This window comes from Cutaneotrichosporon cavernicola (assembly GCF_030864355.1).
Source record: "Cutaneotrichosporon cavernicola HIS019 DNA, chromosome: 1".
NCBI classification, from domain to species: domain Eukaryota; kingdom Fungi; phylum Basidiomycota; class Tremellomycetes; order Trichosporonales; family Trichosporonaceae; genus Cutaneotrichosporon; species Cutaneotrichosporon cavernicola.
The window spans coordinates 2736093-2752122 of record NC_083393.1 but is presented as its reverse complement, the minus strand read 5'-3'; the positions used below and the strand labels follow the sequence as shown (position 1 = coordinate 2752122).

General features: G+C 56.8%; 6 protein-coding genes across 6 annotated transcripts; 2 read left to right on the top strand and 4 right to left on the bottom strand.

The window, feature by feature from the left end:
• Nucleotides 1-341: 341 nt before the first annotated feature.
• On the bottom strand, nucleotides 342-2299 carry PUS1 (uncharacterized protein; the record flags this gene model as incomplete). The annotated part of the gene is made up of 5 exons (XM_060596599.1): nucleotides 342-908; nucleotides 955-1537; nucleotides 1657-1809; nucleotides 1887-2038; nucleotides 2072-2299. The coding sequence occupies 5 exons, from the start codon at nucleotides 2297-2299 to the stop codon at nucleotides 342-344; spliced, it is 1683 nt and encodes a 560-aa protein (XP_060453576.1).
• A 435-nt stretch (nucleotides 2300-2734) lies between these two features.
• Nucleotides 2735-5754, bottom strand: CcaverHIS019_0110270 (uncharacterized protein; the record flags this gene model as incomplete). Its single annotated transcript, XM_060596598.1, has 3 exons — nucleotides 2735-5412; nucleotides 5475-5620; nucleotides 5675-5754. The coding sequence occupies 3 exons, from the start codon at nucleotides 5752-5754 to the stop codon at nucleotides 2735-2737; spliced, it is 2904 nt and encodes a 967-aa protein (XP_060453575.1).
• Nucleotides 5755-6345: 591 nt separating this feature from the next.
• On the top strand, nucleotides 6346-6798 carry CcaverHIS019_0110260 (uncharacterized protein; the record flags this gene model as incomplete). Its single annotated transcript, XM_060596597.1, has 4 exons — nucleotides 6346-6376; nucleotides 6414-6445; nucleotides 6485-6567; nucleotides 6609-6798. 4 exons carry the CDS (start codon nucleotides 6346-6348, stop codon nucleotides 6796-6798), a joined length of 336 nt encoding a protein of 111 aa, XP_060453574.1.
• Nucleotides 6799-7998: 1200 nt separating this feature from the next.
• Nucleotides 7999-8499, bottom strand: CcaverHIS019_0110250 (uncharacterized protein; the record flags this gene model as incomplete). The annotated part of the gene is made up of 1 exon (XM_060596596.1): nucleotides 7999-8499. The coding sequence occupies one exon, from the start codon at nucleotides 8497-8499 to the stop codon at nucleotides 7999-8001; it is 501 nt and encodes a 166-aa protein (XP_060453573.1).
• A 3347-nt stretch (nucleotides 8500-11846) lies between these two features.
• Nucleotides 11847-14447, top strand: KIP2 (uncharacterized protein; the record flags this gene model as incomplete). Its single annotated transcript, XM_060596595.1, has 7 exons — nucleotides 11847-12259; nucleotides 12294-12427; nucleotides 12468-12536; nucleotides 12570-13061; nucleotides 13095-13164; nucleotides 13203-13292; nucleotides 13328-14447. The coding sequence occupies 7 exons, from the start codon at nucleotides 11847-11849 to the stop codon at nucleotides 14445-14447; spliced, it is 2388 nt and encodes a 795-aa protein (XP_060453572.1).
• Nucleotides 14448-14503: 56 nt separating this feature from the next.
• On the bottom strand, nucleotides 14504-15853 carry RFC3 (uncharacterized protein; the record flags this gene model as incomplete). The annotated part of the gene is made up of 8 exons (XM_060596594.1): nucleotides 14504-14606; nucleotides 14638-14770; nucleotides 14804-15015; nucleotides 15050-15286; nucleotides 15334-15490; nucleotides 15522-15578; nucleotides 15610-15674; nucleotides 15717-15853. The coding sequence occupies 8 exons, from the start codon at nucleotides 15851-15853 to the stop codon at nucleotides 14504-14506; spliced, it is 1101 nt and encodes a 366-aa protein (XP_060453571.1).
• Between the last annotated feature and the right edge of the window lie 177 nt (nucleotides 15854-16030).

Below are 16030 nucleotides of genomic sequence, written 5' to 3'. Positions count from 1 at the left end.
TTTTATTAAGACTTTAATTCCAAGAGGCTGGTGCGTAAGAGGTCCTACTACTTGTTCTGATATCAACTGCTAAAGAGTTAATTCGCCCAGGTACGAGCTTGTCAGGGATCATCAGTAATATTAGAATCGAGTCGGCAGGCAATTACATACAAATGATAAGAAATCCGCTTATATCCGAGAATAATCACACACGTAATATATCACGTGGTGGTCAAGTGGTCAAGTACGTCATCAATCATCGATTTCGGTGACAACCAAAAGAAAGGTGGAGGTGGTCAACCTTTGTCCTGTGCCTCCAGTGGATCACCACATCAGATCCCACAAACCAATAGTGCATACACTCAGCTGTCAAACTCGCCCTTCTGCAGAGCCTTGCGGTCAATCGCCCTGTCCTCGTCATCGCTGTCATCCAACTCATCCACCTCCTCCTCCTCGCCCTCGCCCACGCCCTCGCCCTCCTCACCGGCACGCGCCCGCTTGTTCGGCTGCCCGCCCGGCCCGCCATACTTCTTGCTCGTGAGGTTCTGCAACGCCTCGTCCGGAATCACACCCCGCGTGTTGAGGTACGTAAAGTCGCGTGAACTGCCGTGGTCAATCTGCTTGAGCCACTTGTGGTACGTGTTGGTCTCGAGCTCAGTCTGGCGCAGCGCGTCGTAGATCCACTTGACCTTGAAGGCGTGCATCTCGTCGGCGTGCTTCTTGAAGTCGACCAACTCGCGCGGCTCGCCGTCCGGGTTGGGGATCGAGCGCGTGCGCTCGTTGTACACCTTGAACTGGGGCTGCTCGAGCAGCAGACCAAGAGGTGGCGCCTTGGGAATGTGGATGCGCTTCGGGCCGAACGTCTCAGGGAGGAGCGAGGGCGGCGTGCCACTGCGGCAGGCGAGGATGGCCATCGAGATCATTTTACGCTGCCGTTAGCTTCAGAGTGCTACCCAAGCTAGCCGCTTCACTCACAATCTGGTGTAGCATAAAGCTCTGACCGTGGATCTGCACCGAGATCCACTCGATCTCGCCGTACACCGCGGGCGGCCGCACGTCCAGCCTGATCATGTACCGCTTGACGGATAGGTCGTTGAATGGCTTGTACACCGTGTAGTTGTGGAAGTTGTGCGTGCCCTTGTACTGCTGGATGAGGTCGTCGAAGCGCTTGAGCGTGTCCTCGTCGACGCGCCACCCGCGACGGCGCTCAAACTCGCCACGCTGCTTGGGGTCGTAGTCCTCACCCTCGGCAGGCTCCTCCATAGGAGGAGCAGCATCAACAAACTCGAGGCCAGACTTGACAATGTCGCGCCACCCCGGCGAGGTCTCGTCGAGCACCTGTGCGAAGGGGTCGCTGGACGCCGGAGGCAGAAGGCAGTACGACGGGAGGAGATACTCGTACACGCGCGAGTCGCAGGCCGTGCGAGCCTGGAACGACTTCATGGCGCGCACAAAGCCCCACATCCGGATCTGGGCAGGGAGGAACGAGTTGACGTAGGCCGTGAGGTCTGGGAACTCGGGAGGGACAGGGGGGTCGAGGATCATCTTAAGGGAGATGCTGGGTGTGAGCGAGGAAGCCTGAAAAGGCTGGGCGGTCGCCATGCTTGGAGTGTTCCCAAGCTAGGGAGCAGCACACATGGCGCTAGGATCCCGGCGCACAGTCTCGCGAAGACTCACCAGTTACCGGCGGCATGCACGCCCGCGTCCGTGCGGGCAGAACGCTGCACGTCGACCTTCTTGTGATCGACGGCGTTCTCGGGCGACACGGCGCCAGCCTTTGCAAGGGCCGCGAAGATGTCGCCCTCGATCGTGAGCGGGTCGTGGGGCTGGCTGATAGTTAGCAGCTGTAGGTGTACCCTCTTCAGACTGTGCAGCGGTGACAGCCCGGCTCTCAGTCCGCGACTCACATCTGCATCCCGTGGTACCCAGTGCCGCAGTATCCGACGAGCACGGCAGCGCGTTTCTTCGGCAGGCGCTTCTCCTTGGGCTCGCCATCCTCGACCTCGACCTTCTTGATGGTCTCCGTCTCGGCGTTCATCATGTCCTCCTCGTTCATTTCCTGCTGTCAATTCCTTCCTCGATAGAAACGTACCTTCTTCGCCGGCTTGGTGGGGAACCGCCCGCGGTCGCGGCCCTTGTCCTTCATCCGCTCTCCCCGGTTCTGGCCCTTGTAGCCGCCTCCGCGCTGGCCGTAGCTCTTTCCGCGACCGCCACGACCCTGGAACTTGCCGCGCGTGTTGGGTCCTCTGGAGCCCCTCGCGTCGTTCATGGAATCCTCCTCTGTGCGAGGGCGCTTGGCGGGCCCTTCAGCGTCGGACATGGTCAGTTGGATGAAGCGGAGGCGGGTAGGCAGGTAGAGAGAGAAAAAGGGTGTATGCGCGAAGATGGGCAATGAAGGCGTAAAAGTAGCGCTCCACGAAGTCGTATCGGTCTTCTGGTGAGCTTGAGACGTTCAAGTTATGAATGGTGTGCTGAGACTCTGATTGTGGCCGTTGTTGGATTCGTCGTAACATTCACCTGGTTGACTTGGTGCGAAAACAAAATCATTTCAGCCTATTGAATTTTGGACCCGCACCTCCACCAAGTACCCCATAGCCCAGTGGCAAAAACCTCCACCCACGCGACCTGGGGCACATCATCAGCTCTGGCTGCTGGCTCGCTTCAGTTCACTGATCAGACAGGCCAACACCTACATCTCACAAGGATGGGTACAATATGAACAACGCACAATACCTAAGGCTACAGCCTACCGACCTTACGCGATGCGAAGAACAGTAGCGACGATGACATTGTCATCCTCCTCCGCGTATCTGCGCCGCTCCGCCTCTGCGGCGTCCTTCCTCGAGCGCACGCAGATCGAACAATAGCAGGCGCGCAGATTCACGCGCGACCCATAGAAACAGCTTAAGATCAGGTTGCGCACGGTTGGGCCAAGGAGGTCCGACGTTGCCGGGACGGACGGCACTTCAGCCAGTCTGTCCGAGTCGACGGACGCCTCCGACTGCGAGTCGTACATCAGGTCCGAGTACTCCGACGCCGCCCCGTCCCAAGTCGCGTCCGCGACTGCCGTCGGATCGACAGCCTGGTCGACATCAGGCTGCTGTTTCGGGTCAGGCGAAGGAGTCCGGCCAGTCTCCCTTCTATCGCTGTTTGAGGAGCTCGATGGCGGTTCGCCTGAGCCCTTGCTGGGCCTCGTCTCGCTTTCCTGCGTGTCCTCGTCCATCGGCGCATTACCAATTCCCATACCATCTTCGACAGTCAAGCCCAGTTTGGGGTGACCTTCCTCTATCTCGACGACTGGGTGCGTGCGGCGCTCGATTTTGTCTGCCTTCACGTGTCCCTCTCCCATGTCATCGTCGGTCGTGTCGCTGGCTGCGGTGCGAGTCGATGCGGGTATCGACGCCGCGCGACGTGGCGGACGGATCAGATCGTCGTCGTCAGGCGACTTGCGCTTGCCGAGGGCTGGTGACGCGCTTGGAGAGGTGGCGCTGTTCGCCATCATCGCGACAGGCGTTGTATCCGACGCCGCATCGTGCACCTCAGCGACTCCGATGCGTTCCTCAGCCAGCAACGACGGACTCTCGTCTGGAGTGACTAACACAGTGTTGGCTGAGTCGCCAGACGACGATGCTTGTCCGGATCCAAGTCTGCTGCGCGGGGCGCGCTCGACGTCGGGCTGCGCCTCATCGTCCGCTGCCTTGCGCTTCCCCAGCTTGGGCGACGGGCTGCTCGAGTCGGCGGTCGAGTCCCAGTCGCTGCGTTCGCTCGCGCGATCTTCGTGCTGCTCCGCATCTTCAAACTCGTCAGGTTCGTCGGATGTCGTGATCCAGCCGTCCATGATACCATACGAGGACGGATGATTGTCGTTCGTGGCGACAAGCTCGATCCGGGGCTCGCGTGGCTCGCTGGAATCGTTACTGCAGTCGTCTCCATCGTTGTCATGGTCTATGTCGTCGCGCTTGATCTGCACACTATGCAGCTCGTTGTCAAGCTGCGCAAAGCTTTGCTCCTCAGGGTCTTCCTCCTCTGAGATCGACGACATTACGGTTGCGTCGGACGCTGGAGGCAGAGGAAAGAGAGTAAGAGGCCACCGGCCGCTCGGATCCTCCGCCTCATGCCAAGGGTACAGGTCCTGGAGCAGCGCAAGGATGTTCTCCACATTCAAGGTGGCGAGGTGCGCTTCAATGCGGCCATACTCTTCGAGGGGAAGGCGAGTGTAGGACCTCATGATCACGGCGAACGCAGCCTCCAATCGTAGACTCAACACCTCTGTGAAGCGTTGGTCTTTCATTCCAAGCAGGCGCTCGGGAGGGAGGAATTGATCCACGTTGCGCTGTTCACGGGCCCGCAGCTCGTGCGGACCGACGTTGAACCGGAATCGACCGCCGCCATTCCGCCAGCGGTCTACGACATAAGCCTTGCCGTATTCAGAAGCACGTGAGCCGTGAAACGCAATCTCATACAGGGGCGTATGGATCTGCTTGTTCGGGTCGCGCATCTGCGCGATTTCGTCCCACGGCATGACCCAGTAGCCATTGTTGAAGCGTTCCACGGCCCAGAGGTCGATAGTACGAAGGACCACCTTGTTGCGGATCCAGGGCCACAACGATGCGGCGCTCAGGTTGAGACGAACGCGCTCAATGTCGAGACGGTACTCAATCTCTGTGTACTCATTGTTGTCGATCTCGTGGCACCACCGGCGATACAACCGGGCCAGATCGAAATCACTCTGGTCGTCCTCGTCGAACATGCTGTAGAGAATCCTCGAGATTTGACTTGCCTCGTAGGGTGGAGGTTGGAGCGTATGATGCTCAAAGAGGTGCATCTTGAACTTGCGAAGTAATGCTTGAACGTTGCCGATTTCAGTGAGTAGTTGGTAGTAATTGGTGTGGTGCATCAGGAACCAGTCTTCGATAGCCTGCAGCGCCATCTCGTCGGAGCGGCCTTGGCCAAGGTAGACATACTCCTTGAAGGAGATGGTATGCTGCCATGCGTTGTCAAACCCGCGAATTTCACCCCCCCGGGCAGAGGTCTCAAGGCCGCACCGAAGCATCGCATTGAAGGCGACTTCTCGACATGGCCGGCAAAGTAGACCCTGATTGTTGCGGGGCCTACCGCGCTCGTCGACGTCTCCATTGACTGGACGACGGAGGAATAAGTTGGGTTCGGTGCGCACGTCCATGGGTTGCACACGCAGGCAATGGGAGCAGATTTGGGCCCAGTGGAGTTGACACGTAGGGATGCGCCCCAAGCTGTCGGTGGGCATACTATACGATGCACTCTGCGGTGGCCGCATGGGAAACGAGAGCCTGCAGGGGATGCAGACATCCGATGTCATCGCACGTGCGGCGTAAAACGTGGGCCCGCGTGGGATGCCGACGAGGTCTGTACGAATGGTGGTGATGAGCTCGGCCCAGAATGGATGTGAATTGACTGCTGAGTTAGCTGGTTGGATCGTTGAATGGTGGTGTGGTGTGTTGGTCGACTCGACGCACCTGCTGTGTACCATCCACTTGAGGTGGCGCGCATTCCCGACAGCCAGTTGCGGCGAGCAACAGCGAGCGCAACAGAGTGGCTGCTGTCGGGAAAGGGACGCCAGATGTCCAGTGTCAAGTCATCAAGGACATTGCTGAAAATGAGGCTAGTTGTCAGTCGTTGTGGCGGCGATCCAGCTCAGGTACAGGGCGATGCTTACTTGAGTAGATGGGGAGGTAGGTTGCCCCAGCCGCGCTGATTCTTGTTAGGGCGGGCACGAGAGCTTTTGAGGACGGCCATGCTTTGAACAGGACCGGAAGCCGCAGTGTGATCACTGCGGGGGCACACGATAGGGGAAGCAGTACTCATGATGAAGCGGCGGCCCAGCGCTCACAGCTCAGAGTTTGCCGAAGGGCGAGAGCTAGCTTTGTGAGGTGGGAAAGGACAGGGACGATATGATGGCAGTGGGGGTACAGAGATGGAGTGTGATATGTGTAATGGGGAATTAGAGTCTTTGAGAGAGAGAGAGAGTGAGAAGTGTGTGGGATGATGGATGATGAGGGTGATTGGGATGAAGTGGGATGGTCTGAGTCGTCCTCTGTAGTAGTTTGGGGGTGAGCATTAGTAGGCTACAAGCTAGTTGTCAGACCTCATTCATGCCTTTCCCCACATTCAGGGTTAACAACACCACTACATGCCAACATGCCAACATTCTTCAGGGTCATGACACGCCTTTCATTTCCAAATTGATCAATATTCCACGTGACGGCATGCCTAATTCATTTGATTCCGTCTTCCACCTCCACCTTTAGCACTGGCGGTTGTTTCAAGCACTGTTGCATCCTAACCTCACTCCTATCCATCCCACTTGTTCACACAGAATCAGCAGACATGGACTTCTCCTTCGACGCAGTAGCTTCCAGTAAGGGTAACGGCTGAAACTGATGGCTGATAAATAGAGTGCGCTCACCAGATGGCGCAGTACCAGAACGTGAGCTCTAACTTTTCTCACCTTGTTCGCTCACCGCAGTGCGTGCAGGCAAACGTGAACGGTGACTGGAGTGCCATCTGCCGCGAACAGGGTCGTGCACTGACCAGGTGTGCTGACGAGAGGTAAGTTGTTCAGCTATACCTCACAAGGAAGCTGACAGCAGCGTCCCATACCTCGCTGAGATGAAGCGGGCATGCTTCACCCACATCGAGGCATACCGTACCTGCCTGGACACTCACGGGTCCAAGCCGGACGACGTGATTGAGGCCGAGTGTGGAGACAAGCTCAAGAAGCTGTGGGAATGCACCGACAAGACGAAGAACGAGATTGACGCGAGGAAGGAGACAAAGTAGGTGCAGAGGAGTAGGGAAGGCACGTCGGTCATCGTCCGTTGCCCACTCCTGCTTGGGCGAACATTATGGAAGTACAGAACATCACCACTCAGCTCAACCACCTTGCGTTATCATCCATATGCACTGTATCGATAGCCGGTTGGACATTGCGCCCGAGATTAACTGCGGCGTGCAGCAGACCACCGCATCAACCAGCCTCCACCGTGAGAACCAGCTTTGCCACTTGGGTTACGCAATAGGAGTCGGTGACATGTCGGTGTACCGTACAACGAACGTACCTAAGCGTAAAGGCGCTAGACACGGCACGCATTCCAGAAAGATGTAAAACAGCATGCCGGTGTGACGCGACTCCGACGCGTCTTCCATACCGCGGCTCGCAGTTGAGCCGGCTGTCGAAATCAAGCGCGTTCAGGTTTGGGGTTGGATAGAACCGCAACCCGGATCCTGTCAATCTTGAAGAAAGGTGGTAAGTGTTATGGAAATAAAGGGTGATTGTTGATGTGGGAAGAGTAGAAACCCAGGGTGAGGTTTTGCCATGGCGTATATGGCGTGTATAAGCCCCTGGTGTTGAATTGCGTAAACATTCTTCTCACTTTGTACTTTGAGGTACAGTAGACTACGACCCGTTGACGCGTTTAACATGATGACATGAGGCAAAGTGTACGTCGGATGGGATATTTCATGAGGGGTGCTTTAGCGTGATTAGATATACCATATCACCCAGCACTACGGCCCGTGCCTTAATATTGTTTCAGTAAACGTTTGAGCTTAAGACTAACAGCTGACCTTGATCATCTCGCCTTACAGCTTTACAGCAACCATGGAATGCTGTTACCCACAACAAGATCTTGCCATGGTGCAGGACCGCCTGGGGAAAGAGAGGGTCGAGGAACACCTAGCGAATCTGGTTTGTGTAGTCACCCGACAACCTCGGCAGTCCATGACCTTGTGTTGCCCACCCAGTCTCCTCGTTCTTCCACTGCCAGACTATGCCTCTGATTGTGCGGATACAGTTATAAATGCATGGGTACAACGAGTGTGGTGTAGCGCTCTGCGCTTGTAACGTCTACGCTCAGCGTAGCGAAATGATATGAAGATGATGGAGGCGCCAGGCCAAATGCGGTGAGATGCGTCCAGCGCAAATGTAGATCTAAATCTATGTGTAGGTGTGTGGTCGTCCAGCGAGATAGCGCTCAGCGCTTACTGGAGGCCAGCGAGGGCGTGGGCGTTGGGAGCAGCGGCGGCGTCAACGGCGCCAGTGAACGACCAGTCCATCTTGGCGCGGCCGATGCCCTGGTCACCAATGACCTGGGTGAAGAGGGTCGGCGACATGTCGAGGTCACCCGAAGCGCAGCCAGGGCACAGGTCGACGACCTTGGCCTGGGCGGTGCCGGCGGGACCAGTGATGGTGACGTAGGCACCGCAGTGCTTGCCAGCATCCCACATGGGGGCGTTGATGGCGACGACATCCTCCGAGTCCGAGTTGGTCCAGCCGCAAGCACCGAGGCCGGTGGCGTAGAAGGTAGCGTCACCGTTGATGGTGGCGCCGTCGACGGAGGCGGCAGCAGGGGCAGCGGCCAGGACGGGCGCAATGGCGGAAGGCGAGGCCTGGGCGGCGGCAGACGAGGCCTGGGCGGCGGGGCTGCAAACGGGAGCCGCGGTGGCGACGGCAGCGAGGGTAGCAAAGATGATAGCGAACATTTTTGTTGTTTGGTAGTTGTTGGTGGTGGTGGTGCGGTAAAGCTTTTGCGTTTGTATGGCAGTAGTGTCGGTGGTAGAGACTGTGGTCGCGTCAAGCGGTGGTGGGGCCGGTAGTTGAAGAGGTTGTTGGATGCTCTTGTCGAAGCTTTCGATGTGGGTTTATATCTCGATCCGGATGGCCACCCATCTCCAGACATCCGGATGCGTTCCGGTGCGACAGGAGAGGCAAGACGCGTAATTTTCGGGGGTGTCAACAATGTCGACACGTAGGCGTTGTTGATCTGTGCTGATGGGGTGCCCGGAATGATTGTGATAGCAATGGACTTTTCTGTGCCCGTCCCTCCCTTATTGCCTAGTGCCCTGGACCTTGGTGTCTAGGCCCCCGAAAGTGTAACCCGTGGCGGAATCCTTGATGGTCTAAGCCCCGAGCCCCGAATCATTTGTCCCCGAAATGAGTACCAGTGACCCGACACAGAACGCAAAGCAGAGGGCACTGAAAAGATGCCGTGGTGGATTGGTTGATAAAAGTTGATAAGGAACGGGGGTGATTAGGGGAGTGGATCCAGGGGTACGGTCCGGGACCTGAAGCTGGACCTGGACCTGGACCTGGTTGATCTTGGGGCCTGAGCCGGGCATTCAAACAACTTGATGAGCTATCGAGTTGGTTGGTGGGCTTAGACGCGGGCTCTTAGGGCTCGAGGAATTAGAGGTCTGTGATCAGATTAGGTCTGGACAATTGGACAAAGATAGTACCGCCGCCTCGAAAGAGGTCCTTGCATAATCAAAAGTTCCAAAGGGGGTTCCGAGCACGCGCAACCCTTGTGGCCCATGGCTTATGGCCTAGTAGGGATTAGCCTCGAATAGATCTAGTGACTATGCATCTGAGATATGTGCAGCCATCCAGAGCCTCTGATTGACACTTGGACGCACAGGTGGCTTCGCTATGCACACAAGGCGTACCCCTCCCTACTCCCTATGTGAATGTGCCAATGTGACTTGTTCTGCAACAGGATCAACACTGTATCCACAACGTGCACCCCCGGAAACGTGCATGCTCCTCAACACATTCTTGCCATACTGTACGGCCATAGTCAAGTTGGATGCCAGGCCCGATATGCGACTCGGGCATCTCGGCTTGAATTTTGCATTGATCCTTGGAGTAATTCTTCTCTTCCGTAATCGTCATAATTATCGTAATCCGTCACCAGTCGTAATCCTCCGGCAAGTTTAGCGTCCTGGCAAACGTTATCATCCCAATATCCCAATCGGGGTTAAAGCTTGCCCCTCTGAGGTGGGCAGGTGGCTTATGGCCTACGAGGGCAGACCAATATCCGATCCGACGCACCCCAAATCGTCACGGAGGCATTCTGTTCTGAACGAGGGAGGTTGGATGATCCGATAATGACCCGAGTTCCTAATCGCCGGTTCGCCGGTTCGCCGGTTCGCCGGGTCTAAGGGGTGTGTACCATTCATAGATGGCAGACGGTGTGGTGTGGCAGACAGTCTGCAATGTGGCTTCGAGGTTGGAAGATCCGGATGCCCGGCTCATTGCCGATCAAGCATCGCACGCTGGCACTCTGGGCGAAAGACTGGGGCTTGGAGATAGACAAGTTTAATGACCGTGCAGATACCACATTGGGCGTCAGTACCAACGTACTACAGAAAAAGAGGAAGACGAAGGCGAAGACGAAGAACAGGAACAGGTCCAAGGACCGTACCGTTCGCTCGGCTGTGGGGACATTACTTTTTCAGGTGGACACCAACTTGGGCAGTCCCCAAGCGTGCTGAGCGCTCGTGTCGTGGCGAATCCACTCTGCCTCACCCATACCGTTTGTTCGTCGCTGATAAATGACAAAGTCTGACTTAATGGCACCTGCTTGAGTCCATGTCCTGTCAGCGCAAAGATTGGGCTCAACAATGGAAGCAGGGTACACCTTAGGCCACAATCCGGCCCGGCGGGTTCCTGTCACGGCCACGCAAGCCAGAGGTTAGATAGAGACTTGCAAAGGACAGATCAGAGGTACGTAGGTACGATTCCGCAATCCACAGACAAAGCCATGACGATGCGTGACTGCGTGACTGCGTGCTGTTTAGATCCCTTGTGTTGCTAAGAGTCGTAGTTTTACCTAGATGCCTAGATTGCTCTTCTCTTCGGAAGAGAGGCCGTAGGATATTACGCATCACTGGTTGCTGCAGCGCAAGTCGGATGAGTTCTATCTGGTCATAGACAGCGGGTGAATCTGGTGGTCAGTCATCGTGGTTGAGAGACTCAAGGTCGAGGCCACTCAAAACTGGCCCACTCTATTAGGATTGGGACAAGTGTAAACCTAATACTCAAAGCTTAATGGCTCAGTATGGTCAGAGTGGGGCGGAGCGTTTAAAAGTCATCCACTGGACTCGTTGCCCAGGGCCATGGGTCACAGGTCACATGGACAGGTAGAGTGGGGCAGAGTGGCCTCTGCCGAAGCTGGGCCTGACATTGTTCCCCCAGCCCACCCAGCCCACCCTGACTGGCCGCCATTAGCCTTTCCAGAATCATCATTAGCTCAATGCTAATCGTAATACTCCAAACCCTAACATTGTAGTGCAAGTACAACGGGTGCGGCCCGATATTCGGTCCTGGATCCCAGAAAAGGCAGAACAGGGAAAGTCGCGCTCACTTTTGGTTCCACTCCTAGACTTTGTATTAGCCAAGTGCTCCTTGCCGCAAGTTGCGGGACAGCTCAATCTACTAACGCAATTGCCACTTTAGTCGGACGCGATTCTTCCCTTTCCGGCCAGCGCGTGTGATGGAGAATTCACATAGCCGAAAGACCTTGTTCACTTCAACATCCTGTTCACAGATCCTATCAGATCCATGTAGACGCTCGTGCCTCTGGCTGGGGCCATCTTCATTAGGAGCGTGGCTAATGAGGAATGAGACTATTAGGATGGACGCGAATGATTTGGCGGGATCAAAAACAAAACAAGGACCAAGGCGGGAGGGATGGCAGGAAGACGTAAACATTGCTTTGGGGATTGCCGTAATCCTTTTGACGTCTTCGCGTCTCATCCATCAGACTCTAGTCAAACTCTGTTTACAATTGCTCTGGGGCTGAGGTTTGGCACATCAACATTGTTGCTTTCAACATTACATTTCTACTCTCACTTTCAACTCTACTTCATACAAAGTATATCAAGTGCCTTGTTGCACTTGGTAATTAGAACCTCAACCACAAGGTGGCTGGTCACAACATTAGCCCCCATCCTAGCCTACCCGCACACTCCAACTTGCTCCACTATCCTCCCTTCCTCCCTTCCTCACATCTCGCACCTCTTACTCGATACACAACACAATACCCTCAATCATGTCGATGTCATCGACAATCGTCTCGGCACGCGCAACACCAACATCATCACCAAAAGTCAAGATGTCCTCTCGTCCAAAGTCAGCCATTGCTGCAAGAGTCCTAGGCGCAACCCGCGCCGCCTTAGGCTCTCACAACGACAACCTTCCCGAGTCGCCCACATCCATGCTCCCCATGCCCGACCGGCCCAAAATAAAGGTCAAGGCGCCCACGACTCCCGAGGCTCGCCCGCGAGTCCTCGTCAAGCCCAAGGCGGGGCCGGGGTTCGGATCATCCAACGGCCGCCCAACCCCCTTCCCCATTGACACCAAGGACGTGTGGACAAACGAGGCCAACCACACCGCCTACGTGCTCGAGAACCTGGAACCTACCCCGAGTCTCGCAAAAAGCGAGCGTGTCCTTGTCTCGATCCGGTATGTTTGTCTCAGGGAAGGTTACTGACTTGAGCGTGCGGCCACCATCAGAGTCGGAGCTGCGGGTAGGCTCCCAGAATGCCTGGGTCACCCCCGCGTACGACCTGCGCATGATCAAGCCCGCTGTTGTGCGAGACGGCACACGCGACAAGAAGGAGTGGTTCTTTGGTGAGACTGTGGCTGTTGTTTGGTGTCACGCTGACCACAGACCGCATTATCGATCCTGAAACCGATAACGCGCGCACGTACGCTACGTCGGCCCGAGCGCACGTCCTCTGTGAGCAAAGAATTGTACTTTAACTAACATCAGCGGCGATGGAGGGTTACAACGCTGTCATCTTCGCATATGGCCAGACGGCCTCGGGAAAGACATTCACTCTGACTGGTGCACCGCAGAGCCCCGGCATCATCCCACTCGCCATCGCAGACTTGTTCCAGCAGATCCGCGCGTCGCCAGACCGCGAGTTCCTCCTCCGCGCGTCGTACCTCGAGCTGTACAACGAGACCATCATAGACCTTCTTTCGCCCGACGGCCGCGAACTCACCCTCAGCGAGGGCCGGCGCAAGGGCGAGGTGGTCATCAACGGGCTCACAGAGTGCGGCGTGCGTACCGAGGACGAAGTGCGTAGACTTTTGCGAATGGGTGAGGAACGTCGCAAGGTCGGCGGCACGGACTGGAACGCGCGTTCCTCCCGCTCCCACTGTGTTTTCCGGATGACAATCGAGTCGCGCACGGCCGCCGACGGAACTAGAACACCAGGCCGCGACAAGGCGACGCGCATTAGCACGCTGTCGATCATTGGTGAGTAGGCCAAGTTCCAAGTGCTGACAGCAGATTTGGCGGGTTCGGAGAAGCACACGAGCTCGAAGGAACGCAATGTCGAGGGACGGCATATCAACCAGTCGTGAGTGGCTCGCAAACCTCTGGTGCCGCTGACATCAGCCTCCTCACCCTCAAGCTCGTCATCTCCAAGCTTGCAGACATGGCGTCGAACCGCGATGTCAAGCACGTACCTTACCGCGACAGCAAGCTGTAAGTTGTGAGGCACTCTGAGAAACTAACGGCAGCACACGTCTGCTCCAGCCCTCACTCTCGGGTGACGCGCTCATCTCGGTCATTTGCACCATCTCGCCGGCCGTCATCAACATGCCTGAGTCGAACTCGACCCTCAGCTTTGCTCAGGGCCTCAAGCGTGTCATGCTCTCAGCTCAGCGCAAGGAGGTCGTCGACCCGGAGGCCCTCATTCAGCAGTACCAGAACGAGATTGCCGACCTCAAGGCCCAGCTGCGGGAGAAAGAGTTTGATAACCCCTCGATGTCGAGCAAGAGCGATAGGGTGAAGAGCCAGGAAATGGAATCGCGTCTCAATGAGCTCAAGAGTCTCATCCTCACCTCGTCCTCGGTCGGCACTTTAGCGGTCCCAGGCACACCAGCTGCACGACCTTTAAGCCCCAACAAGCTGAAATACCACGTCGATATGGTCCGGCCCGAGGCGCTCCTCCGCGAGCAGCTGCACGAGGTGGAGATGAAGGCTCAGGAGCAAGCAGAGGAGATTGAGCTCCTCAAGGCTGCTCTTGACGCCCGTCCCAAGGAGCCCAACGCCAAGATCCTCGAGCTGCAAGACGAGGTTAGCCAGCTGCGCATGATTGCAGCCGACTACGAACGCCATCTGCGCGAGCCGTCACGCAAGGTCAAGCAGGACGTGGAACGCGAGTGGGCAGACAAGCACAAGCGGCTCGAGGAGAAGATGCGCGTCAAGTCGGCCTACGCGTTGCGTCTCGACGAGAACTGCCGTCTACTCTCCGAGGAGAATAAGATGCTCGCGGCGCGGTGCAATGACGCCGAGACCAAACTCCAGGCAGTTATTCAGTGGATCTCGGCCACGCTCGAGTCGGAGGAGGAGGGCGAGTACGATGAGGTGCCGACGTTAACTTCTGTCCCGTTCCCCAACGGGGCACGAGAGTCCCTCGATGCCGACTTTGGCCCCAAGGTCTCGCGCCTTGGCAAGCTCAGCATGAGCATGCGCGGCAGCAACCGCGACCTTCAGAACGAGTTCTCAAAGTTCCGCGGCTCGCTCGGCGGTGTGGGATCGCTCGGTCCTGCCCCGCCACGAGGCGGCGGTCTGTTCCGCGACGACAGCGTGCCGACTCTCTTAGCACCGGTCACCGATGATGACGATGTGTTCTAACTTAATAGTGTAATGGTGTGAGTGTACGTTACAGTGTGCATGGATATACAGTAAATCTACTTGAGCGACTTCTTCTGCGACAGCTCGACAGCGACCTTGAACGCGCCGAGGATCGCCGAGAGCTGCATCTTCTCCGAGCCGCCGAGCGACAGGCGATGTCTGCATCAGCGTAATCCAAGCAGAAACTCACTCTGCTTGGCCCAGGTGATCGAGAAGGTACACGCGCGACTGGACTGGTAGCTCGACAGTTTCGAGAAAGTCGTATGCGCCCGCAACGAGGTCCTGTAGCGCAAGCCCCTTCTCTGCCTTGAGAGCAGTGATACCTGTCGTCAGTTGTGTCTCATGTATCAACTGACGAGTAAACGCCGTCCCGAACTCGTCAGACATCATACTCTCCACAACCGTCCGGATGTCCTCTGGGTGAGGGTTGCCCGTACAGTTGTACACAGCCGTCTCGTCTACGTTGTCGTACGCGGCATGACACGCCTGGAGCACATTCAGCGCGCGGCGCATATCTCCGCGTGCGAGCTTGAGTAGCGCCGCTCGTCCGTCCGCCGTAATTGTCACACTGCGGTCAGCTCGATCTGACAAGACTAGCTCACCCCTCCTTCTCCACCACGTCATCGACCTTGCGCGCGACCTCGCTTTCCGGAAGCGGGCTGAACCGGAATCGCGTGCATCGACTCTGGATTGCCGGCGTGATCTTGTTCACGTAGTTGCACAGAATCGCAAACCGCACATTCTTGGTATGTTGCTCGATCACACGGCGGAGGGCGCCCTGCGCCGCCTGCGTCATCATGTCCGCCTCGTCGAGGATGATGAGCTTGAACCCGCCTTTCCTAGAGATTAGGGTGACAGATCGAGCAAGAGGTGGCATCTGACTTACGAGAACAACACCTTGGTGGCGGCAAAGCTCTTGATCTGGTCACGCACGACGTCGATACCACGGTCGTCCGACGCATTCAACTCGAGGATATGCTTCCTAAACATTGGTCCGTACAACCGCCGCGCGAGAGCCAGCACGGTGGACGTCTTGCCCGTACCTGCCGTCAGCTCTCCCTTGATTGAGGATACCTGGAGGCCCGTAGAGGAGGAGGTGCGGCAGCCGTCCGGTCTCGATGAACTTGTCCACTGTCGTCAGCTGCAGACTCGTCTAGCTCACGCGTAGCGGTAATATCATGATGAGATACGACGTCGTCCAAGCTCTCGGGCCGGTACTTCTCCACCCTGTTGTCAGTTCCAGCTGGGGGGGGGAAGGTGAGGACGTACCATGGCAAGCCCTCGCGCGGGTCGACCGCCTCCTCCTTCTGCTTGCCCTTGGCCTTGGCGCCGGCCATGAGCGCCGCCATTGCGTTTACTTGGCGCGGTGCCGGAGCAGGCTCGTCGATGTCCATTGCTTCAGTCATGATTGATTGGGAATGGGCAAGGCGAAATCAATCCAACGCGTACAGTCACCTACTGTAAGGTCATCTCGACGCGTCGGAGGCCTAATTGAACAGGCTCGCCAAAAATGAAACTCAAGCACGCCTACACCTCACCGCTTGGTGCGTCATTTGCCACCCACGACCCCGCGGGGTGACACT